General features: G+C 40.5%; 1 protein-coding gene across 5 annotated transcripts in view; it reads right to left on the bottom strand.

The window, feature by feature from the left end:
- LOC110521733 (receptor-type tyrosine-protein phosphatase F) overlaps positions 1 to 27,392 on the bottom strand; it is a 345,140-nt gene that overhangs the window by 265,405 nt on the left and 52,343 nt on the right. For all 5 annotated transcript variants that reach the window (XM_036968462.2, XM_090231901.1, XM_036968469.2 and 2 more), the window contains exon 2: positions 24,551 to 24,745. In XM_036968462.2, the coding sequence (XP_036824357.2) occupies positions 24,551 to 24,653 (103 nt within the window). In that variant the 5' untranslated portion in view covers positions 24,654 to 24,745. The remainder of the gene's footprint in view (positions 1 to 24,550; positions 24,746 to 27,392) is intronic.

Below are 27,392 nucleotides of genomic sequence, written 5' to 3'. Positions count from 1 at the left end.
ACTTGGGGCCAATGGGGTCATGTTCACTGTGTACACTCTCCAATTAGTGGTGTATTACTGCTTGGCTATCTCTTGACTGCTCTGGCAGCACTGTGTGTTTGTTTATCCCTGGCATATTAGCTGCCATGCTTTGTTGGTTTGGGAGATGAACAACTGATAAACACTGGCATAATTTAAACTGGATTATATACTTGAAGACACACACACACACCACACACACACAAATAAACAAACAAACACACCCACACCAAGGCTCACACACACACACGCAAAAACAAACAAATATGCAAATATGCATTATGTATCCATCCGATAATGTTCAAATTATGCTTTTGATCTGAAATCAATCCCATTTTTAATGGATCTTTGATATGCAATCCAAATAACCAAACAACCGAAGGACCAAAAGAAGAAACAAGCAAGTGCCATTTAGGATGCAAAACCGGTATTTTCCTTCCTGTGTCACACTGTTCCATGTAGCCTTTTAATAGTATCAGAGCCACAGTGTGCATCCCAAATGGTACCCTTTTGCCTGGTCAAAAGTAGTAGGGCATAGGGAACAGGGTGCCATGTGAGACACAGACACAGCAGCTTTAGACTGGAAGTGCTAAGACTGATATAGATACAGTTATATTTCAATACAGAGTGAATCAATTCACATTCTTAGTCAATTAGCCTCTGTATCAACAGTAGACACCAAATCTAATAGTAATCTTCTGGGATATCGCTCTGTACCTCGTCCACCACCTCCTCCTCCTCATTTTCTCCGTCCCCTCTCCTCCTCCTCCCTCCCCACCTCTCCTCCTCCCTCTTCCTCTCCTCGCTCCACACGTCTGCTACTCTAAGCCTTTAGTCTTGTCTCCTCCAGAGTCTCAGAAAGGCCAACAGAAGATTTTCTCTCTGCAGTTTGATCCCTGCAACCACAGTCGATTCTGTTCCATCACCTCCTCCCCATGGCTACAGGGGGACCTTTTCTCAACCAAACATGCTCAGTCAGGCATGAGCAGAGAATGGAGAGGTGGGAAGAGAATTAGGGGAGGGAGAGGAAGGAGGGGAGGAAGGAGGGGAGGAAGGAGGGAAGGAAGGAAGGAAGGAAGGAAGGAAGGAAGGAAGGAAGGAAGGAAGGAAGGAAGGAAGGAAGGAAGGAAGGAAGGAAGGAAGGAAGGAAGAAAGAAAGAAAGAAAGAAAGAAAGAAAGAAAGAAAGGAAGGAAGGAAGGAAGGAAGGAAGGAAGGAAGGAAGGAAGGAAGGAAGGAAGGAAGGAAGGAAGGAAGGAAGGAAGGAAGGAGGGGAGGGGAGGGGAGGAGAGGGGAGGGGAGGGGAGGGGAGATCCTATCATTCATTAGATATATTTTGATTTATTGAAAAGGTTTTCTATGTCTGTGTTGGGCTAGCAGAGCTAGGAATGACAAGAGAGCTGTCATAGTGTCTATGTAATGCCACTCACTTGTTGAGCAATGAAGCAGCTAACAGCTAGCTATCAATCGGCTCAATTGTAGCTTTAATAGTAGAACCTTCTCCTCCAGTCCTTGATAAAATACTGTCTGAATGCAGAAAAGTATCAGTCTGTGTGTGAGAAATTCAATAATATGAAAAACCTAAATTTGGAAAGAGCCTGAATGCAACAGCAACATAGGCATTCATGTTTGTTCTGATAAATAATTCATTATTCTTCTCTGCTCTGTTCTCTGTTTGCGGCCCTTAAAACTACCTCCCATCCACACAAGTCGGGGATAAGTACCACACAATGACTTGAAAGGTGAAGGGAAAAGGAGACAAGAGAAAGAGAGAATTTTTTGTATTATATTTTGCAGATAATCAAGCAATTTGACCCGTGGGAGCAGCATGCACAAAGACTTCATACAATTTGCCTGCTGCGCGATGGCGCAGAAGAGGTCTAGAAGATGGGGTGGGCAGAGAGAGAAAGTCACAAATATTAACACATTGGGGACTGTGTCTCTATGACACTGTGTCTAGGGGTTGCAGCAGCATTGTACTGTAGAAGAGAAAATCCAATCGTTTCTCCAACCCCTCGCTTCAGAACTGAGGACCAGGCAAGGACCTGCTTTAATATTTAGGGACAGTGTTAGTAAACAATTTGTTTAAATCTATACTTCCATATTTCCAACTCCTATTTTTGAAGATCAAGTGGTGTAACATTTATTGGAATGACTGGAATTCTGATAGACTTTGGATTTTAATGTAAAGATATCTCTTAATCGTATGTAGTAGAAAGTGATGGGTTAGAAGAAGCCTATATAACCAACCCATAAAGTGAAATTTAACATCCATATATGGCCAGCTATGTAAACTTTAACATTGACTTATCCTGCAATAGATGTCATTCAATTGGAAACATACATTTGTGTCTTCTTCTATTGTCTCTTAAGGGGAAAGTAATTTAAAAGTAACTGAATGTAATCAGATTATGTTATTGAGTTTGGGTAATCCCAAAGTTACATTACTGATTACAATTTTGGAGAGGTAACTAGTAACTAATGGATTACATTTCAAAAGTAATCTACCCAACCATGATCATACACTACAGTTGAGGAACAATGGGAAAGTAATTCTGCTTTGAAAGTTGATAAACTTGTAATCTCACTTTTGAGAAAATGGCCTTTGAATGTTTTGGTACAGCTACTGGAGTGCTCTTCATTGTCTTCACCCAATTCAGCATCGTTCACACCCTCTTAAGCTTTAGCCCCACCCATCTCTTTAAGGGTTGATCCGATCGTTCTGTCCTATCAACAACAGTCAAGCACCCAAACTAACTGGCTAACGTTGGCTAGCTTGCTATCTACCTCCAGCTCACACGGATCATTTTACTCACCATAGCAGAGCTAGTTAGGCTGTTTTATGTTATCCAGAGCATTGGCGACTGCAAATGTGCTGCAGGCAAAAATTTCATTTTTTTTGCCAACGTTTACTGACACAGGTCATATTCAATGTGTGTTGAGCGTTTGTAAATTTGTCTGTTATTCTACGATCTGGCACACTCAGTCGTGAGTGCTCTGAAATCAGAGTAGATAGCCAGAGCGAATTTACCAGCTACGTGAACATTCTATTGAAATGGATACTTGCATAGTGGAATATTTAGTTAACCTGTTAGATCTCTAGGGGCGCTATTTCATTTTTGGATAAAAAACGTTCCCGTTTTAAGCGCGATATTTTGTCACGAAAAGATGCTCGACTATGCATATACTTGACAGTTTTGGAAAGAAAACACTCTGAAGTTTCAGAATCTGCAAAGATTTTGTCTGTAAGTAACCCAGAACTCATTCTACAGGCGAAACCAAGATGATGCATCAACCAGGAATTAGCAGAATTTCTGAAGCTCTGTTTTCCATTGTCTCCTTATATGGCTCTGATTGCGCAAGGAATGAGCCTACACTTTCTGTCGTTCGCCCAAGGTCTTAGCAGCATTGTAACGTATTTGTAGGCATATCATTGGAAGATTGACCATAAGAGACTACATTTTCCAAGTGTCCGCCTGGTGTCCTGTGTGGAATTCGGTGCGCAATTGCCAGCTGCTCGTACTTTTCCACTTGATATAGGGGAGAAACCATCTGTCCAAGAACGATGTATCAATGAAGAGATATGTGAAAAACACCTTGATGATTGATTCTAAACAACGTTTGCCATGTTTTCAGTCGATATTATGGAGTTAATTTGGAAAAAAGTTAGCGTTTTGAGGACTGAATTTTCGGGGTTTTTTTGGTAGCCAAATGTGATGTATAAAACGGAGCTATTTCTAATACACAAAGAATATTTTTGGAAAAACTGAGCATCTGCTATCTAACTGAGAGTATCCTCATTGAAAACATCAGAAGTTCTTCAAAGGTAAATGATTTTATTTGAAGGCTTTTATGTTTTTGTTGAAATGTTGCGTGCTGGATGCTAACGCTAATGCTAACGCTAAATGCTAAAGCTAAATGCTAACGCTAGCTAGCTACTTTTACACAAATGATTGTTTTCCTATGGTTGAGAAGCATATTTTGAAAATCTGAGATGACAGTGTTGTTTACAAAAGGCTAAGCTTGAGAGATGGCATATTTATTTCATTTCATTTGCGATTTTCATGAATAGTTAACGTTGTGTTATGCTAATGAGCTTGCTGATAGATTTACACAATCCTGGATACAGGGGTTTTTTCATAGCTAAACGTGACGCAGAAAACGGAGCGATTTGTCCTAAACAAATAATCTTTCAGGAAAAACTGAACATTTGCTATCTGAGAGTCTCCTCATTGAAAACATCTGAAGTTCTTCAAAGGTAAATGATTTTATTTGAATGCTTTTCTGTTTTTTTGTGTAAATGTTGCCAGCTGAATGCTAATGCTAAATGCTACGTTAGCCATCAATACTGTTACACAAATGCTTGTTTTGCAATGGTTGAGAAGCATATTTTGAAAATCTGAGATGACAGTGTTGTTAACAAAAGGCTAAGCTTGAGAGCTAGCATATTTATTTCATTTCATTTGCGATTTTCATGAATAGTTAACGTTGCGTTATGGTAATGAGCTTGAGTCTGTATTCACGATCCCGGATCCGGGATGGGGAGATCAGAAAGGTTAAACTTCTGGACGCTACCCATCCCGGTACCGGGATAATTGTCATTAGCAACCGCTGAACAGCATAGCGCCACAGTCAAATAATATAACAAAAAAATATTTATATTAATGAAATCACAAGTGCAATATTGCAAAACACAGGTTAGCCTTTTGTTAATTCATCTGTCGTCTCAGATTTTGAAATTATGCTTTACAGTGAAAGCAATGCAAGCGTTTGTGTAAGTTTATTAATAGCATAACATAACATTATGTACACTAAGCATTAAGAAGCTAGGTCACGAAAATCAGAAAAACAATCAAAAAAATGGTTTACCTTTGATGATCTTCGGATGTTTTCACTCACGAGACTCCCAGTTACATAACAAATGTTCCTTTTGTTCCATAAAGATTATTTTTATACCCAAAATACCGACGTTTGTTTGTCGCGTTATGTTCAGAAATCCACAGGAAAGAGCGGTCACGACAACGCAGACGTATATTCCAAATAATATCCATAATGTCCACAGAAACATGTCAAACTTTTTTATAATCAATCCTCAAGTTGTTTTTAAAATATATATTCGATAATATATCAACCGAGTGTGTAGCTTTTTCAATAACAGTGGGAGAAACAATGGCCGAGTGCCCCCACCTATCCACTTACGCAATGTGATCCTTCACAATATTTTTTCAAAATGAAAGCCTGAAACTATGTCTAAAGACTGTTGACACTTTTAGGGAAGCCATAGAAAAAGGAATCTGGTTGATATCCCTTTAAATGGAGGACAGGCATGCTGAGGAACAGAGAGGTTTCAAAATAAGAGGCACTTCTTGATTGGATTTTCCTCAGGCTTTCGCCTGCAATATCAGTTATGCTATACTCACAGACAAAATTTGTACAGTTTTGGTAATCTGACAATTATATGCATATTCTAGTTCCTGGGGCCGAGAAATAGGCAGTTTCAAATGGGTACGTTTTTTAAGCCAAAAATGAAAATACTGCCCCCTACACGCAAAAGGTTAAGACATGTAGCTAGCTAACTAAACAAACAATTAACAAACAATTAACTTGTTAAAGATATGGCTGACTACTGCCCCCTTTGGAGCAATTGCGTGCCCATAGTAAACTGAAAAATGTTTTGTCAAAAATTGCTAATATATGCATATAATAATTATTATTGGATAGAAAACACTCTAAAGCTTCTAAAACCGTTGGAATTATGTCTGTAAGTATAGCAGAACTCACAGGGCAGGCATTCTTCCAAACTAGTTTTGTGGTCATGAAAGTTGGAGCAACTTTGACGTCATCGCCCCCACCCTTCCCAACCACTTATGGATCTGGGGACACTTTCTATGTCTTCCACTAGATGTCCTCATTCTGTAGAGCGTTTAATCCCGCGAGAATTGGCCCTATGGGAGTGATTTGAGTAAGTGCCGCAAGAAAAAACCTGTGCGTTAGGGCGCGAATTGGTCCCAGCCATTCCTTTGTTCCAGTACTCAGAAGAAGGACAAACAATGACCGGTTGAATTGAAAATTGTTTTGTATGTCTATAACATCCTAAAGCTTGGTTTTGCACTTAGTTTGACCTGTTTAGTCGACATTTAATATGTAATTTTGAAGTTTTGATGCGCAACTTTTCCGGACCAGAGGACATTTTGGGTGCATTTCAGCTGATGTTATTAGCAGTAGCTAATACAAAGACGCAAGACTTGAAACCAAACGATGTATTGGGTAAGTATGAACCTTTCCAGAACATTCTGAACGAAGACCATCGAAGGTAAGGGAATATTTATGCTGAAATCTGTGTTTCTGTTGACTCCAACATTAAGGAGAAATGTAGCTTATATCTGAGCGCCGTCTCAGAATATTGAATAGTGTGCGATTTCTGTAACGTTAAAAATAAATGTAACAAAGCGATTGCATAAAGAAGCAGTGTATCTTTCTAACTATATGTAGAACATGTATATTTAGTCAAAGTTTATGATGTCTATTTACGTTATCTTGCGGCGCTACCTACATTTTCTGCGGACATTTTTGAGTATTTTCTGAACATGAATTCAATGTAAATGGACATTTATGGATATAAATGGCATATTATCGAAAAAAAAATGTACTGTGTAACATGTCCTATTACTGTCATATGATGAAGATTTTCAAAAGGTTAGTGAATGATTTATTTTTTAATCCTGCTTTTATAATTTTATATTTTCTGGGAAAAAATGGCTGCCTCTTGTCTTGGTTTCGGTGGTGGTCTAATATAAATATGTGGTGTGTTTTCGCCGTAAAACATTAAAAAAATCGGACATGCTGGGTAGATGAACAAGGTGTTTATCTTTCATTTGAGCTATTGGACTTGTTAATGTCTGGAGGTTAAATATTTCTAAGAATATTTTTGCGTTCCATGCGCCACGGTTTGAGCTGAACAGGGGGGGGGGGGGGGGGCGTCTACAGGTTTTAACCAAATAACCATAATCCCAGCTCATGACTTTACTACCCTGCGTGAATCTGCAGGCAGCTAACCAACCAGGTTGCTTTAAAAAAAAATTGGCTAGTTAGACTTACCATCTTACATGGATGGATGCTCCTCTCTGTCACGGATGCCATGGTTGCCCTTAGTTTGAAGATGTAATCCTGAGACAGGTGTTTTCTCCATCTCCTTAACTATCATATTCCACTGATTTCAAAACTCGGTCCTCCAGAAAGTGGAGAGCAACTCTTATGCAATTCTAATACACAATATCAACAAACAAAAAAGATGCGTTAAACAGGTTTACCTACATATACCGACCAGCTCAAATAGACGCGCTACGCGGCAGACCAATCCGAACTCATCTTTCGGCATGTCCAGCCCACTCATTATCTCAACCAATCATGGCTAGAGGGAAGGTTGCTGACTTTTTCTGAGGCTAAACCAACTAGGCTCATAATTTAACCGTTGTATTCGTATTTACAGATGGCACACACGTTTGTTATTAAGGCACATGAAAGTTCACATGTTAAGGATGGCATTTCTGCCAAAAAACCCATTTTGATTTTCAAAAAAAGTTTACGTTCAAATGGCTCTCCTGTTAGTGACATGCGACATATGCCCATTTTCCTGAAACAAGTCACGTTTCATTATGCCTTATTTTGAGGGCCTTGTTTAACCATAATACAGGGACCTAAAACTCATACACATAAGTTTGACCCAAACCATGCCCATCATTATCATATTTCCCAGCATGCCACACTGCAGGCTGATTTTGTAAAATTGTTTGTTTCAATATCTGTTTGTGCATGTTCATTGATTGATTGATCTTATGCTAAAAAATATAAATATGCTTTGATTTGATAAATAACATTCATGTTTCTAAACTAATCCAATCATTTAGTTATGCACTGCTTAAAAAAATAAAGGGAACACTTAAACAACACAATGTAACTCCAAGTCAATCACACTTCTGTGAAATCAAACTGTCCACTTAGGAAGCAACACTGACAATACATTTCACATGCTGTTGTGCAAATGGAATAGACAACATGTGGAAATTATAGGCAATTAGCAAGACACCCCCAATAAAGGAGTGGTTCTGCAGGTGGTGACCACAGACCACTTCTCAGTTCCTATGCTTCCTGGCTGATGTTTTGGTCACTTTTGAATGCTGGCGGTGCTTTCACTCTAGTGGTAGCATGAGACGGAGTCTACAACCCACACAAGTGGCTCAGGTAGTGCAGCTCATCCAGGATGGCACATCAATGCGAGCTGTGGCAAGAAGGTTTTCTGTGTCTGTCAGCGTAGTGTCCAGAATATGGAGGCGCTACCAGGAGACAGGCCAGTACATCAGGAGACGTGGAGGAGGCCGTAGGAGGGCAACAACCCAGCAGCAGGACCGCTACCTCCGCCTTTGTGCAAGGAGGAGCAGGAGGAGCACTGCCAGAGACCTGCAAAATGACCTCCATCAGGCCACAAATGTGCATGTGTCTGCTCAAACGGTCAGAAACAGACTCCATGAGGGTGGTATGTGAGCCCGATGTCAACAGGTGGGTGTTGTGCTTACAGCCCAACACCGTGCAGGACGTTTGGCATTTGCCAGAGAACACCAAGATTGGCAAATTCGCCACTGGTGCCCTGTGCTCTTCACAGATGAAAACAGGTTCACAGTGAGCACGTGACAGACGTGACAGAGTCTGGAGATGCCGTGGAGAACGTTCTGCTGCCTGCAACATCCTCCAGCATGACCGGTTTGGCGGTGGGTCAGTCATGGTGTGGGGTGGCATTTCTTTGGTGGGCTGCACAGCCCTCCATGTGCTTGCCAGAGGTAGCCTGACTGCCATTAGGTACCGAGATGAGATCCTCAGACCCCTTGTGAGACCATATGCTGGTGCGGTTGGCCCTGGGTTCCTCCTAATGCAAGACACTGCTAGACCTCATGTGGCTGGAGTGAGTCAGCAGTTCCTGCAAGAGGAAGGCATTGATGCTATGGACTGTTCCGCCCGTTCCCCAGACCTGAATCCAATTGAGCACATCTGGAACATCATGTCTCGCTCCATCCACCAACGCCACATTGCACCACAGACTGTCCAGGAGTTGGCGGATGCTTTAGTCCAGGTCTGGGAGGAGATCCCTCAGGAGACCATCCGCCACCTCATCAGGAGCATGCCCAGACATTGTAGGGAGGTCATACAGGCACGGAGGCCACACACACTACTGAGCCTCATTTTGACTTGTTTTAAGGACATTACATCAAAGTTGGATCAGCCTGTAGTGTGGTTTTCCACTTTAATTTTGAGTGTGACTCCAAATCCAGACCTCCATGGGTTGATAAATTTGATTTCCATTGATAATTTTTGTGGGATTTTGTTGTCAGCACATTCAACTATGTAAAGAAAAAAGTATTTAATAAGAATATTTGATTTATTCAGATCTAGGATGTGTTATTTTAGTGTTCCCTTTATTTTTTTGAGCAGTGTATTTATTGCACCAGTTACTGAAATATTTGTTCCAGTTGAAATGCTTTAGGTCAGGAATCTCAAACTCTGTTCCTTGGAGAGCTACCATCCTGTAGGTTTTACTCCAACCCCATTTATAATTTACCTGATTCATCCTATAGACCAGCTAGTTATTAGAATCAGTTGCGCTAGATTAGGGTTGGAGCGGAAAAACTACATGACTGTTGCTCTTCAGGAACAGGGTTGGAGAGCCCTGCTTTAGGTATTTTCCTCACAATGTTCATAACTCTGGCACTCATTCTGAATGATGGTCACACGTGTACAACCTTCAGGAGTGAATCTAAACATTATTTTCAGACACTGTAGTACAATGGCCTGAAACAGGCCTTCAAATCACAGTATGCTTGCAAGGTGATGTGCAATTCCTTTTGGAATACAGTCATTGCGGGGATAGCCAATTTGTAGAACTTCTAATCACCTGAAACCTGTATCCAAAATAACTGCAAAGGTTTGGATAACTGACCTATCAGACTACCTAAAGCATCTAAACTGGAGCAACCATTTCAGTAATGGGTAGAATATGTCCCAGTAACACATTGGACTAATTTAGAAAATGTTTGTAATTTATTTTAAACACACATTAATTTTGTTTATATTGTTTGTATAATTTTTGTTGTTGTATTGTTTGTACAGTGCATTCGGAAAGTATTTAGACCCTTTGACTTTTTCCACATTTTGTTACATTACGATTGGATAAGATTTATCTATACAGTATGAGGTCCCACAGATAACAGTGCATGTGAGAGCAAACATCAAGCCATGATATAAAAGGAATTGTCCGTGGAGCGCCGAGACAGGATTGTGTCGAGGTACAGATCTGGGGAAGTGTACCAAAAGATTTCTGCAGCATTGAAGGTCCCCAAGAACAGTGGCCTCCTTCGTTCTTAAGTGGAAGAAGTTTGGAACCACCAAGACTCTTCCTAGAGCTGGCCACCTGGCCAAACTGAGCAATCAGGGGAGAAGGTCCATGGTAATGGAGGGGAGCAAGAACCTGATGGTCACTCTAGTCAGGGTGAGGGAATGATGAATGGAGCAAAAATATGGAGAGATCCTTGATAAAAACCTGCTCCAGAGCGCTCAGGACCTCAATCTGGGGCGAAGGTTACCTTCCAACTGGACAATGACCCTAAGCACGCAGCCAAGACAATGCAGGAGTGGCTTTGGGACAAGTCTCTGAATGTCCTTGAGTGGCCCAGCCAAGCCTGGACATGAACTCGATTTAAAATCTCTGGAAAAACGTGAAAATAGCTGAGCAGCGACGCTCCCCATCCAACCTAACAGAGCTTGAGAGGATCTGCAGAGTAGAATGGGAGATACTTCCCAAATACAGGTGTGCCAAGCTTGTAGCGTCATACCCAAGAAGAGTCAAGGCTCTAAACGAACCCAACGGTGCTTCAACAAAGTACTGTAAATGTACATTTAAATGTAAAAACCTGTTTTGCTTTGTCATTATGGGGTATCGTGTGTAGACTGATATGGGAAAAATAACAACTAATATATTTTATCGTAACGCTATAACGTAACAAAAAGTGGAAAAAGTCAAGGAGTCTGAAAAGTTCCGGAATGCACTGCATATCTTTGTATTTTAAATGTATGTGACTGTCCTTGTCTATCAGTGTATCAGTGTTTTGTTTCTTTGTTTTGTGTTTTTTGTGGACCCTAGGAAGAGTAACTGCTGCTTCTGCAAATGTTCCCTCAAAATAATGAGTTATGAAATACATATGGTATTGTGTTAAATATATTTTAAAACTTATGTTAACATTTTCGCTTAGGCTCTCACTTGGGGAAGTCCATTGGACTGAAAATTGATGAATGCAACAACCATGTCTCTCAGTGTTAATTTGTTTGCTAATGCTAAGATGTCATTGATAGATGTTGTTGGTACCAGTTGCACCATAGGATACTAGAGCAATAACTATTGATCAAGTGGACTTCATCTCATGAAAAATTACTGTTAGATTTAAATGATGCAGATGAGCAATGTTGACATGTGATTAGTATATCTGTATAATTACCTATTGTTGCCCTATTGCGGTCTGAATGTAGTGAAAGTGGTTATTTTATTCAGGAAAATGTGAAACCGGAAGTCCTGCCGCTTGTGCAGTCAGCATATACATTTACAAATATTTATACATAAACTTGATACATTAAGTAATTACTTTAAGAATGGTTACCTGCTGCATTCAAAGATAACCAACCTACAGCATTAGACTAAACTTCACTTGCGTCATCCTTGTGGTACTGAGAGATGAACATGGTAATGCTTTCACTGATTGCACATAAAGCTTTGTTATCCAACCAATCTTGTTTCCTGTCTTTCATCCTGTGAACCCCGTTCATTGCTTCTCACAGCTATATTAGTGTTTTTATTCTTTCAAATAATTCAGCTGTTTGATTGACCTTGTCTGATGTAATGAAATGAATAGAATAGTCCCAAAAGTTCATATGAAGAAACCAGATCATCTAAGCAGTCTCAATAAATTGCTCAAATTATTTGAAAGAAAACAAATACTTTTTGAATCCAGGCCTTCTCCAGTCTCCATCACATCTCTACAATATCAGCATGTGAAAGATATACACCTAGTTGACATAACAAAACAGCATCGCTCTCAGGCCCCTGTGTGCAGCCTGATAGATACTATAATCATCTAGGCCACAGGGATTGGTGGAAGTCATTTTGGCAAAACAGTTGTGTCTCGCATTCATGTAATGATGGCACCGAAGCAGACACATTGAGCACACATTTGGCATGCCAAAGCTTGTTGTGCTAATTACATATGCCACCAACAAAGACCTTTCCTGACCGGGACAGTCACTCAATACTGGAATATAAAAGATAACCAGAATCCCTGGACATGTGAGTAGATCTATTATTAATTAGGTAGCAATGCTGAGTGTGTGCTCAGCTGGAAAACGAGGGTGTGGGGCTTTTGACAATCCAGTAAGGGGTGCATGTCTAACGGACTCTCAGCTGGCTAGAGATCATGTGTGTGGTGTAACATTACTGATTCAAATAACCCATGGAATGTACTGATTCAAAGAAACCAGATTACATTTCATAATATAATTCATTATAGGGCTATTAGATTGTTAGTATCAATTGCAGATCTCCTCTTATGGGAGCAGGTAGTATTGATAGTCTATGCTCGCTAGCTAGTTAGATAGCTAAGTAATTATGTTATCAGATCTACTTCGCTAGCTAGTTCTTAACAGTGTCTGGGTGTCGGCGTTTCAGAGCAAGTTCTACCATAATTTACCCCTGGGAATGCTGTTTCATGATGTTGTGTCCCTAGAGTAGCAATGTACAGTTGAAGTCAGAAGTTTACATATACCTTAACCAAATACATTTAAATTCAGTTTTTTCACAATTTCTGACATTTAATCCTAGTAAGAATTCCCTGTTTTAGGTCAGTTAGAATCACCACTTTATTTTAAGAATGTGAAATGTCAGAATAATAGTAGAGAGAATGATTTATTTCAGCTTTTATTTCTTTCATCACATTCCCAGTGGGTCAGAAGTTTACATTATTAGTATTTGGTAGCATTACCTTTAAATTGTTTAACTTGGGTAAAACATTTTGAGTAGCCTTCCACAAGCTTCCCACGTTGGTTGAATTTTGGCCCATTGAATTTTGGCCCATTCCTCCTGACAGAGCTGGTGTAACTGAGTCAGGTTCGTAGGCCTTCTTGCTCGCACACGCTTTTTCAGTTCTGCCCACACATTTTCTATAGGATTGAGGTCAGGGCTTTGTGACGGCCACTCCCATACCTTGACTTTGTTGTCCTTTAGCCATTTTGCCACAACTTTGGAAGTATGCTTGGGGTCATTGTCCATTTGGAAGACCCATTTGCGACCAAGCTTTATCTTTGTGACTGATGTCTTGAGATGTTGCTTCAATATATCCACATAATTTCCCTCCCTCATGATGCCATCTATTTTGTGTTGTGCACCAGTTCGTCCGGCAGCAAAGCACCCCCACAACATGATGCTGCCACCCCCGTGCTTCACGGTTGGGATGGTGTTCTTCAGCTTGCGGGCAGCCACCTTTTTCCTCCAAACATAACGATGGTCATTATGGCCAAACAGTTATATTTTTTCTTCTTTAGACCAGAGAACATTTCTCCAAAAATTGGAAATTGCTCCCAAGAATGAACTTGTGAAGGTCTACATTTATTTTCTGAGGTCTTTGCTGATTTCTTTAGATTTTCCCAAAGAGGTAGTGAGTTTGAAGGTAGGCCTTGAAATGTATCCACAGGTGCACCTCCAATTGACTCAAATTATGTCAATTAGCCTATCAGAAGCTTCTAAAGCCATGACATCATTTTCTGGAATTTTCCAAGCTGTTTAAAGGCACAGTCAAGTTGGCGTTTGTAAACATGTGATATAGGAAATTATACATGAAACAATCTGTCTGTAAACAATTGTTGGAAAAATGACTTGTATCATGCACAAAGTAGATGTCCTAACCGACTTGCCAAAACTATAGTTTGTTAACAATACATTTGTGGAGTGGTTGAACAATGAGTTTTAATGACTCCAAACTAGGTGTATGTAAACTTCTGACTTCAACTGTATGATCTGTGTAGTAATATTATTCAAATCAGAAATACATTTGCTAGTTATAGCTAGCTAACTTTGAACCTAGTTTGTTAGCTTTAGCTACCTGCAACTTCCTACTACAGCAATGACAATGTTTGTATTGGTAGTAGTATGAGTTTGAATTATGCCGGTTCATTGTTTAGCTATCTAGCTAGCTTCATGTCTAAACAAAAGACTCCACTTCTGCCAGATTATTACATGACCCATCAAATTAGTCTGGGGGTGATTACGGCCATCTATTTTATTTCATGAACATGTGTACATGTCTAGACCATAGTGACCCATCCACTTAGCTAGATATGGCTGGGGGGTGGTTATAGCATTTCCTTAATATGAACCATCAATTTAGACAAGTGTGTCTGATAAGCATCATGTAATAATGATACAATATTTATTACATATTTTTATCTGGACAAGTTCTGTTTTTGATATTGCTACTATGCAAGTAACTACATCACTGTACCATTTACACCTCTATATCGAGTGCATCTGACAAATAAACTGACATTTTATTTGATATAGCACATGTTTGCCACATGGCCGCACATTTAAATCTTTAAAGAGATGGGTGGGGCTAAGGTTTAGGATGATGTGAATGATGCTGAATGGGTGTAGACAAAGAAGAGCTCTCCAGTAGGTATACCAAAATATTCAAGGGACATTTTCTAAAAAAGTGGGGTAACAATTACTTTCCCGTTGTCCCTCAACTGCAGTGTATGATATACCATTTTCTAGCTCTGAGTCTCTATTTTTATCCAATGTAAAAACAAAATATTTTAAAAACATTTCAAATGATGCTGCATAAGACCGAATCGAGGCGGTCAGTCACATATTTTAATGTGGTAACAATCCACATGTCATGCTTCACGTGAAATTTAGGATGATTTTTAATGGAAGGAATAAGTTAAACAGAAAATTGAATATTCCTGGCTGCGGCGTGTGTATGTTGTGAGTGTGCATGTGTGTGTGTGTTGTTAGGGAGGATGAGCGCCTGGGAGTAAATCCACTCACTCACAGTTCACAGTTCGGTACTCCATGTGAATGCACATCGAAGAGTCAAAAAAACATTTTGGCACATAAATTGAAGAAGCTGAAGCTTGAAAATAGCTGGTGCTGCCAGAAAGAATGCATGGTTCCATTGAGAGAAACCCTCTTACTCTACCTAAGATTGGGTTCTATCTCTAGGCCATCAGAATGTTAAACAGCCATCACTAACATAGAAAGGCTGCTGCCAACATGCAGACTCAAATCTCTGGCCACTTAAATAGGCAGACTTAATAAAGGTATCACTAGTCACTTTAAATAAAGCCACTTTAATAATGTTTACATATACTACATTACTTATCTCATATGTATATACTGTATTCTACACCATCTACAGCATCTTGCCTACGCCATTACTCATCCATATATTTATATGTATATATTCTTATTCATCCCTTTACATTAGTGTGTATTTGTGTGAATTAGGTAGTTGTTGTGAATTTGTTAGATTACTTGTTAGATTTTACTGCATAGTCGGAACTAGAAGCACAAGACTTTTGGAACACTCACATTAACATCTGCTAACCATGTGTATGAGACCAATAAAATTTGATTTGGTTAGATTTACTGACACACAGTAGCCTACACCATGATGTTGCCAGTTACTTGACCAGCTAAACCTTGCCATAGCTGCAATATTGTTTGTACATTTCTTAGCTTGATAAAAGTATTAGTGATTGAGATTATCTTAAATTTGAATTTGAACTTGAACTCCAATCCCACTAGATAACTGTTATCTTCCCAATGCCATTAATAAGTAGATTCCATGACTTTACGTCAGCACAAGCAAAGACAACGGGCTAGTTCGTTAATTAAATAGCCTGTCCCATATTTGCTACATATGTTGAACATGTTTGCAGTCCACATTGTTCTAGTGCCAAGGCGTTGATGCAATCAGCCCAGCCGGTAATACGCTTGAGTGTCCCCCAGAGACCAGTTTCTACATAAAACATCCTCCTATCAGGCTGCAAAGGCAAAGAATTCCTCCTTTACTCGATTTAAAGGGGGCCGCAAGAAATAAAATTGAAAAATATGCTTACTGGCTTAATAAAATCTACCCTAGACCTAATGTTTATTGCAGTGGACATGGACATAACAATTGTAGTCAATAAGCAAGCTTAAATTCACTAGGCTATTAATGAGCCCTAATAGACTGTGTATAATTCTAATCAAATTCTAATAAAAACCAAATATCAACATGTTTTAAATAGCCTATGTCTAAATGCAGTTACAGACATGATAATTGGTCCCCATGGATGTATGATACAAACAAAGCAACTTACACTATGGAGGGTTTTACGCAAGTCCAAACTTTTCACAGGAGCTGGATAAATATCCAATATAAAGAGAAAGGGGGATTGTCCATTTTCTGTTATACTGCTCGCAAATGTTATGTTGTATAAACATCATGGAACCATCTTACAGATAATTTTTTTCACTTATCTAGAAATATACATATTTTTTTTACCCCATTTTCATGATATCCAATTGGTAGTTACAGTCTTGTCCCATCGCTGCAACTCCCATATGGACTCTGGAGAGGCGAAGGTCGAGAGCCATCCGTCCTCCAAAACACAACCACGCCAAGCCACACCGCTTCTTGACACACTGCTTGCTTAACCTGGAAGCCAGCTGCACCAATGTGTTGGAGGAAACACCGTACAGCTGGCGACCAAAGTTAACGTGCATGCGCCCGGCCACCACAAGGAGTCACTAGAGAGCGATAGGACAAGGACATTCCAGCCGGCCAAACCCTCCCCTAACCCGGATGATGCTGGGCCATATGGGTATCCTGGTTGCGGCCGGCTGAGACACAGCCTGAGATCGAACCCGGCTCTGTAGTGACGCCTCTAGCACTGTGGTGCAGTGCCTTAGACCAACTGCACCACTCGGGAGGCAATACATTTGGGTTTTAATCAAATTAAACAAAAAAAACGATCAATATTTGTTTTTTTAAACAACAATATTTCTAAATAGGATCGAGTCAGAACCATGATATCAGAAATGTCTTCTCTCATTACATGGCATTGAGTGCACACTCAGGCCTAATTATCTTTATGCATAACATTCGCACGTCTATACAAAATAATAGGCTCCTGTTAATTGTATTGTTGCCTATGTGCGAGGCAGATAAAAAAAAATAACATCTGCTGTTGATATGGCATTATAGGAGGACTGAATAGTTTGGAGGAGCTCGTCTTTGGTAATTGGACAAGGGGCGCTCTTTGAAAATGGGGATGGATAGCCTACTTGTGAATAATGAAAAAGCATGAGTGCAAAACCCTTTAAAAACCATTCTCAGTAGACCATCTAAACCCCTTTATTCATAGGCTACTTGTGGCTTGATTAAGGTGAAGGTAGGCTATGCTTGCTTTTTAATTAAATTAAATAAAATGGGGGGAAACCAATCATTTTTTCATGTTTCTAAATATGTTCTTCACCGGCACAGAAGGCACATCTCTCCGTCCATAGGCACTGTGCTTCATGGCTGGATAGGCTACACGTATTCTCTCAAAATCCATGCCATTATCAACTACGTTACCATTAGAAACTGCTTTTTGTGGGTTTTAAAACGTCCCATTAGCGCTGCATGAAATTGACACTTTTGTGCTTGTTCTTAAGGACAAACCTCAAATTTTGCCACCCCTCCCACCTCAACACAATTGAGCTAGACAGTTCAATTTCCAAACCTGGTCATGGGGCTGGACAATGTGAGTGCGCCATTTTTTACATGACTCCAATATCTTTTACTTTTCTCCTGTTCTTGTTGACCATGTTAATGTTGTGTAATATACCAATACAAAGAGACAGATCGAGAGATTGCATTACAAAGATTTCAATGAATAGGTGTCATCTCATTAATTTTAATTTGAATGGTTCCATTTAAGAAGTGTTTTCGAATGCGAACCACAACATTTTCTATCTTACTGATCTGAGCCAAATATTGCATTCCAAATGGCACACTATTCCTTTTATACCCTCATGGCACTGGTTAAATGTAGTACACTATATATGGGATATGGTGCCTTTTGGGACGCAGAGGGCGATGTACCTGATCTACAAGTCGAATATCACCTAGATATATGGCACCAATAAACACATTGTTGCGTAATTTCACCTGATAGGAAAGTCGATTACATCAAACCGCAACCTGCTCTCAGACCATTTCATATTATTCTGTAAGTAAATCTGAGATACTCCATTTAGTAGGATATGTTACGTTTCGTATGGTGTGTATTCATTTGTGGATGTCCATCACCATTTTGTCTAAACTTCTGTTATGAATTACAATTGATATTATATGCTACAAATTTGCAAAATGTACAATATCTTACAAATTTGCAAATCGTACAGCATGTTACGAATTTGCAAAACCAATGATATGTTAGGAATTCTACCTATGTGGCTAGGTGACTAATGTTAGCTAGCTAGCTAGCTAACGTTAGTCAGGTAAGAAACGTTAGCCACCAAGACAAAAATCTAGAATTCGTAACATCAAATCAAAATAAAATCATATTTTATTGATCATGTACACATACAGTGCCTTGCAAAAGTATTCGGCCCCCTTTGAACTTTGCGACCTTTTGCCACATTTCAGGCTTCAAACATAAATATATAAAACTGTATTTTTTGTGAAGAATCAACAACAAGTGGGACACAATCATGAAGTGGAACGACATTTATTGGATATTTCAAACTTTTTTAACAAATCAAAAACTGAAAAATTGGGCGTGCAATATTTTTCAGCCCCTTTACTTTCAGTGCAGCAAACTCTCTCCAGAAGTTCAGTGAGGCTCTCTGAATGATCCAATGTTGACCTAAATGACTAATGATGATAAATACAATCCACCTGTGTGTAATCAAGTCTCCGTATAAATGCACCTGCACTCTGATAGTCTCAGAGGTCCGTAAAAAGCACAGAGAGCATCATGAAGAACAAGGAACACACCAGGCAGGTCCGAGATACTGTTGTGAAGAAGTTTAAAGCCGGATTTGGATACAAAAAGATTTCCCAAGCTTTAAACATCCCAAGGAGCACTGTGCAAGCGATAATATTGAAATGGAAGGAGTATCAGACCACTGCAAATCTACCAAGACCTGGCCGTCCCTCTAAACTTTCAGCTCATACAAGGAGAAGACTGATCAGAGATGCAGCCAAGAGGCCCATGATCACTCTGGATGAAGTGCAGAGATCTACAGCTGAGGTGGGAGACTCGATCCATAGGACAACAATCAGTCGTATATTGCACAAATCTGGCCTTTATGGAAGAGTGGCAAGAAGAAAGCCATTTCTTAAAGATATCCATAAAAATTGTTGTTTAAAGTTTGCCACAAGCCACCTGGGAGACACACCAAACATGTGGAAGAAGGTGCTCTGGTCAGATGAAACCAAAATTGAACTTTTTGGCAACAATGCAAAACGTTATGTTTGGCATAAAAGCAACACAGCTCATCACCCTGAACACACCATCCCCACTGTCAAACATGGTGGTGGCAGCATCATGGTTTGGGCCTGCTTTTCTTCAGCAGGGACAGGGAAGATGGTTAAAATTGATGGGAAGATGGATGGAGCCAAATACAGGACCATTCTGGAAGAAAACCTGATGGAGTCTGCAAAAGACCTGAGACTGGGACGGAGATTTGTCTTCCAACAAGACAATGATCCAAAACATAAAGCAAAATCTACAATGGAATGGTTCAAAAATAAACATATCCAGGTGTTAGAATGGCCAAGTCAAAGTCCAGACCTGAATACAATCGAGAATCTGTGGAAAGAACTGAAAACTGCTGTTCATAAATGCTCTCCATCCAACCTCACTGAGCTCGAGCTGTTTTGCAAGGAGGAATGGGGAAAAATTTCAGTCTCTCGATGTGCAAAACTGATAGAGACACACCCCAAGTGACTTACAGCTGTAATCGCAGCAAAAGGTTGCGCTACAAAGTAAGGGGGCTGAATAATTTTGCACGCCCAATTTTTCAGTTTTTGATTTGTTAAAAAAGTTTGAAATATCCAATAAATGTCGTTCCACTTCATGATTGTGTCCCACTTGTTGTTGATTCTTCACAAAAAAATACAGTTTTATATCTTTATGTTTGAAGCCTTAAATGTGGCAAAAGGTCGCAAAGTTCAAGGGGGCCGAATACTTTCGCAAGGCACTGTATTTAGCAGTTGACAATGGCATGGATTTTGAGAGCGAAAGTGCAGCCTATCCAGCCATCAAGCACAGTGTCCATGGAAGGAGAGATGTGCCTTTTTTGAACATAACATTTATTGGTTTCCTCCCCCATTAAGTTTAATTTGATTAAAAACCAAGCATAGCCTACCCTCCCATTAATTAAGACCAAAGTAGCCTATGAATAAAGGGGGTTTAAATGGTCTACTGAGAATGATTTTAAAGGGTTTTGCACTCATGCTTTATCATTATTCACAAGTAGGCTATCCATCCCCATATTCAAAGAGCGCCCCATGTCCAATTACCAAAGACGAGCTCCTCCAAACTATTCAGTCCTCCTATAATGCCATATCAACAGCAGATGTTATTTTTTTTATCTGCCTCGCACATAGGCAACAATACAATTAACAGGAGCCTATTATTTTGTATAAACGTGCAAATGTTATATGTAAAGATAATTAGGCCTATGTGTGCACACAGTGCCATGCAATGAGAGAAGAGATTTATGATATCATGGTTCTGACCTGATCGTACTTTTTCAAAAATAGATTGATTGGTTTTTATTCAAATTAAACAACAACAACAAAAATGAATTAGATAGATTCACCGTTTAGGGTGAGAAAGTACATGGCTCGAATGCAATACGGTTTTGTCTGCTATTTCTGGAGAAGTGCAAATATGATCTGTAAGATGAATCCTTGATTATTATAAATCATAACATTTGCGAGCAGTATAACAGTGAATGGACATTCCCCCTTTCTCTCTTCCTCTTTATATTAGATCTTTATCCAGCCCCTGTGAAAAGTTTGGATGTGCTTAAATGCCTCCATAGTCTAAGTTGCTTTGTTTGAATTATACACCAATGGGAACCAATTATGGTGTCTGTAACTGTGTTTAAACATTGCCTATTTAAAACAAGTTGTTGTTTTGTTTTTATTAGAATTGTGGTCTTTTTAGGGCTTATCAATAAACTAGTGAATTTAATCTTGCATATCGACTACGTTTGGCATGTCCATGTCCAGACTGCAATACACAGTAGGTTTCGCACAGCGTTTTATTAAGACAGTAAGCATATCTTCCCGTTTTTGTTCGGCGGCCACCCATTCAATCGAGTTAAGGCATTTTCAGCCTGATAGGAGGATGTTTTATGTAGAAGTCGTTCTCAGGGCTACACTAGAGTGGGCCGATTGCGTTGACACCTCGGCACTAGAACAATGTTGACTGCAAACATGTTCAACATATGTAGCAAATATGGGGCAGGCTATTTAACAAACTATCCCATTGAGTCTTTGCTTGTGTTGGCGTAATGGAATCATGGAATCCATTTTATGGAATTGGGAAGATAGCAGTTATCTAGTGGGATTGGAGTTCAAGCTGACATTAGATGTGTATCTAATCACATAATTAATCATACATTTAAGATAATCTCAATCACTAGTACTTTTATCAAGCTAAGAAATGTACAAACAATATTGCAGCTATGGCAAGGTTTAGCTGGTCCAGTAACTGGCAACATCATGGGGTAGGCTACTGTGTGTGTCAGTAAATCTAACCTAATCTCAGGTAGAGTAAGAGGGTTTCACTCTACAGAACCATGCATTCTTTCTGGCAGCCCCAGCTATTTTTAAGCTTCAGCTCCTTCTCGCATTGCTAGCTGTCCTCCCTTAAAACTATAAACAATTTTTGTGCCGACAAAACATTTTTTCTACTCCTCGATGTGCAACCCCACAGAGTATCTAACTGAACTGTCAGTGAGTGGATTTACCACCAGACACTCATCCTCCCTGACACACACACACGCAGACACACACACAGCGGCCCGGAATATTACATTTTCTGTCTCATTAATTCCTTCTATTAAAAATCATCATAAATTTGACATGAAGCATGTCACGTCGATTAAAGAGAGTACTGCTCCCCCCTAGGATGCTGTGCAGTAATGAGATTACTGTGGTGTGGTGGTGGTGTGTGTGTGTGTGTGTGTGTGTGTGTGTGTGTGTGTGTGTGTGTGTGTGTGTGTGTGTGTGTGTGTGTGTGTGTGTGTGTGTGTGTGTGTGTGTGTGTGTGTGTGTCTGGGTATGTGTGCTTGTATGTGCGTGTGTGTTTGCGTGTGAAGGTGTGGGTGGATGTGTGTGTGCCTGTGTGCCTTACTGAAATGGGACTCTCATGGGAAACACCCAAACAACATGATTGCATTAGCTCGTCTGGTTCATGGATTCACCCTCTTTGCTATCTAGCTACTTTACCTCACCCCAGACCTGACCTTTACATATATCAATCAGGAATCCTAACAAATGCTTAATGCATTTGTTGGTTACAATAATGCAATCTTCAATTTCAACTTGTAAGTGTAAGACATGCACGGTATAGCAACATGCTGCTCAGAAGTCAGTAAAATAAGACAGCCCATGCTTTAGTCACCCTGGGGACACCAACAATGTTTGTTGGAGAGAGAAACAGTTGATATTCCAAGTCTAACAATGCCCCAACCCATCAGTCATGGGCAGGGGGGTTGGGGGAAGGGTAGCCTGATCTCTAGTCACTGTAACATGTGGTAGTATAAGTGCCTGGGTTTCATGCACTGTTGCATCATTACACTTCAGCCTACTGAATACTGTAACGAAGAAGCTGACAGGCTAGAGAGGACAGGGTTGAGCTGTACTGTTTAAACTGATAGATAGGTTACTAGGATGGAAAGGACAGGGTTACATTACAGTCATATTCCTCTTTATGTCTGGCACTTGAGAGTTCTAAAAGTCCCTGCCATTTTCTGCCCCGTGTGCCCTTAGAATAATGTTGGATGACTGAGGAGGGGTTAGAAAAACAAGAATGCTAAGAAGGCTGTCTGAGAGAAACCCTCATAGAATCACTGGAATTCATTCATTCATTAATGAAGAAGGCTCAGAACAAACAAAGAGTTAGCGAGTCTTCCTTCAGAGCACAAACAATGTTCCCCAGAACACAAAAGAAAAGCTGATAGGGTTCTGGGATGGTCTCAAGACTCACTGTTTTCACACGGTCTAAAGTCAAGATATCTGACTGGTATCACAAGCAGTGAGAGGTCGAAAAGATTCAACAATGGTAACCAGGTGAGTAAACAGCAGAGAGAGATCAGCCATGTCAGAGTCTGGCACTGCTGATGGATCACAACAGGATGGACCATTACCTAGGTAAAATCTGTTTAGGTTAGGAGGCGATAGATATAAGAGTGAACAAACGGAACACTTAGTTCAAGCAGGGATTTAAATAATTGAATGTGTCACCGCATTGTTTCCTTAACATCCTCAGTTTACAAATTGATAACGTAGGCCTATTGCCTGCAGGACTTTGTCTATGGAAAATACCTCTGCAAAGCTATACTACTACAGGAGCCATACCAGAAAGCAATGTGATGTGATTACAAACAGTTTACAGACAGTTCTAGTGTCATTTCAACTTTGCCCAATGACCTTTTGAGCTGCGGCTAGTTGGGGGAAATGGTAAGAACAACTGGTTCATCTCTGGTCATACAAAACAGCACTTTTCTCTCTGGTGCATATCAGGTGAAGGTATCCACGGAAAGAGAATTAGAGAATCATCAACAATATATCTCTATGGCAAATCTTCATTGAGCAAGCTTTTTAGTCCAGGACCAGGTTTAATCTGGATCTAGGAAACCAGCCCCTATAGTCTAGGAAACAAGCCCCTATAGCCGATGGAAAATACCTCCCCAAGCTATACAATAACAGGCAGAATGTTCTCTGTGGAGGTAATATCATGGTGCTTCTGACTGTCTGCGTGGGATGATGTAATTTCAACCATCTTTCCCCACTGGGATTATTTCCATTGGCTAGTTACATTGTAATCATAGCTGGTACATCTCTAGTGAAACAGCACTGCACACTTCTCTCTGCACACTTCTCTGGTGTACACAAGGGCAGACTGACCATCTGCATTTCGGGCAAATGCTAGAAGGGCTGGTCCATTTTTAGACTAGTGGGTCTGTCTAACTTAGTTTTTTTTTGCAAAAATGATCACTATCTGGCTAATTATGGGGGTCTCAAGGGAAAAAAATGGGCCAGTGTGTTAGAAATGCCAGAACTGATTTCTGGTCTCAGTCTGCCTCTGGGTGTACACAGAAATAGTATAAGAATACTGTGCATATACCGCACATATCTATGGAGGTATCATCGATATGATTGTGTTACTCACTGTCTGCATGGGATGGTGATGGCAGGGCCAGACAGCCCAGGAGCAGGATAAGCACGGCCCCCCTGGCGAGGGGATATTCTGCCCGCCGGTGGTGCGGCGCCATAGTCCAGGTGTAGGCACTCCTCTCGCCTCTGTTCTCCTACCGACACTCCCACTCCGCTCGATGGCTAGGAGCTCACACAATCATAGTGACAGCTGGGAAAGGAGACAGGAGAGAGATGGCGTTAGTATTGCATGTTCATTTAGTTATTTACCAGAAAGTCTTGTCCATGGAGACTTACAATCTGTGTGCATTCAACTAAATACGTAGCACAACCAACCGCATAGCACAGCCATTGCAAGTCAAATCAATCACAGTCATTGCAAGTCCAATATATCACTGTAAAATAGTTCAAATGGCCACTACTTGTGCTACACAAATCTCAGTCTCACCGTTGGTTCAGAATTATCCAATAGACCAGACTAAAATAGGACTACATATGTAGATAGGTAAACACAAGGTAGACAACACAGACATTAAAAATGGTTCCTACAATATGTAGAATGGGGCCCCGGGGAACCTAGATACAAACACCCACACAGCAGATACACTCTGGGGACCACCGGTGACAGGCCCGTAAGGGAGAGACTTTGTGTGTGTGTGTGTGTGTGTTTTCCAAAACATTAACACATTGGAGGAACACATGGTTGTTGGGTCCGCCAGGAATCGTCACACACCCACACACACAAACACACACACATTCGCTAGTCATCTTCCGCATAATTACAGTTGAGCACCTGCCTCTCACAAATGGACCGCAAATCACAAAAAGGCACCACGCTTATGCAAGCCATTTATGTCATTTTCTTCACATTTCTCTCAGATAGACAGAGCCAAACATTAACTACAAGGCTTCTGCGCTGCCAAGACTGCCATAGGTACAGTCAATCTCTGTTTGAAGCCTGTCCAAGGCAGAGGCGGTCGGGAAGGTTTAACCCTCAACAATGACTTGGTGATGTTGTCCTTTCATTCACACAATAGTCTGAATGATTGGATTAATAATACAATAATAGAAATAGAGGAGAGTGACAAAAAGGATTTGACAGAACGTAATCCTTTACATTCAACTTGAATAACTGAATTAGCTGAATATTGAATAGCAAATCCACTGTGTCATTTCAATGAGCTAGCTTTGCTCAAACTTATAAACGTTGGTTAGGTGGACTCTTTTTCCCCCACACCATGGCAATGACCCAGGGGTGGCAGGGTAGCCTAGTGGTTAGAGCGTTGGTCTAGTAACCGGAAGGTTGCAAGTTCAAACACCCGAGCTGACAAGGTATAAATCTGTCATTCTGCCCCTGAACAGGCAGTTAACCCACTGTTCCTAGGCTGTCATTTGCATTTAATAGGGAATAATAGGGAATATGATGCCATTGGAATGTAATCTATGGGAAGATCTCAATTGCAAACGTCGGGTGTCCTCTCTCCTTGTCTCCTTCTCAAAACCCATTGGAGGCAAAGATCAGAGGAGAGGGCCCTTTGACCTCCTCCAATGGGTTTTGGGGAGGAGAGGGTTATTCCAGGCTCATTGCAAGCCTGTATTTCTCTCAAAAGTAGTGCACAAATTTGTTTACATCCCTGTTAGTGAGCATTTCTCCTTTGCCAAGATAATCGATCCCCCTGACAGGTGTGGCATATCAAGAAGCTGATTAAACAGCGTGATCATTACACAAGTGCTGGGGACAATGGAAAAAACACTCTAAAATGTGCAGTTTGTCACACAACACAATGCCACAGATGTCAAGTTTTTAGGGAGCATGCAATTGGCCAGATAATTGAATGTTAATAAATATACCATAAGCCTGCCGCCAACGTTGTTTCAGAGAATTTGGCAGTATGCTGATGTCAACATTGTGAACAAAGTGCCACATGGTGGTGATGGGGTTATGGTATAGGCAGGCATAAGCTACGGACAACGAACACAATTGCATTTTATCAATATACAGTGACGAGATCCTGAGGCCCATTGTCGTGCAATTCATCTGCCACCATCACCTCATGTTTTAGCATGATAATGCACGGCACCATGTAGCAAGGATCTTTACACAATTCCTGGAAGGTAGAATTGTGTACTATTTCCCATTTCTTCCATGGACTGCATGCTCACCAGACATGTCACCCATTGAGCATGTTTGGGATGCTCTTAATCGATTTTGTACGACAGCGTGTTCCAGTTTATGCCAATATCTAGCAACATCGCACAGAGATTGAAGAGTGGGACAAATTTCCACAGGCCACAATCAACAGCCTGATCAACTCCATGCGAAGGAGATGTGACGCGCTGCGTGAGGCAAATGGTGGTTACACCAGATACTGACTGGTTTTCTGACCCAAGCCCCTACCTTTTATTTAAGGCATCTGTGACCAACAGATGCATGTCTGTATTCCCAGAAATGTGAAATCCATAGATTCGGTCCTTCAATTGACTGATTTCATTACTTTTAATACAGAATGAAAACATGTTGTCCTCAAAAGTGGGTGTGTGCTTTGGATGAATGCTGCCATTCATGGAGATACAGCCAGTGGGGGGTGAAAGTGATGTCACTCCTAAGCCATTATTTTGAAGAAAGTGTTGTCATCTTTGCGGGAAAACATATAATTTAATTGAGGAGGTTGACATTGCGTAGACCTACATCATCCACTTGCAACCTGACTAAATACATATAATTTGAATTATGACCCTCATAACCCTCATAATGAACATGTTAATGAAAAGAAGAAAAAGGCAAAAAAATAGATATTGACTTGCATGTGAACGTCTCTCTCTCTCCTCTTAGCATGCAGGCAAAAAAACTTCAATTA

Source organism: Oncorhynchus mykiss, chromosome 4, assembly GCF_057628025.1.
Source record: "Oncorhynchus mykiss isolate SJ-2025 chromosome 4, ASM5762802v1, whole genome shotgun sequence".
Taxonomy (NCBI): Eukaryota; Metazoa; Chordata; class Actinopteri; order Salmoniformes; family Salmonidae; genus Oncorhynchus; species Oncorhynchus mykiss.
The sequence above is the reverse complement of the archived record's forward strand: the minus strand, read 5'-3'. Positions and strand labels throughout refer to the sequence as shown.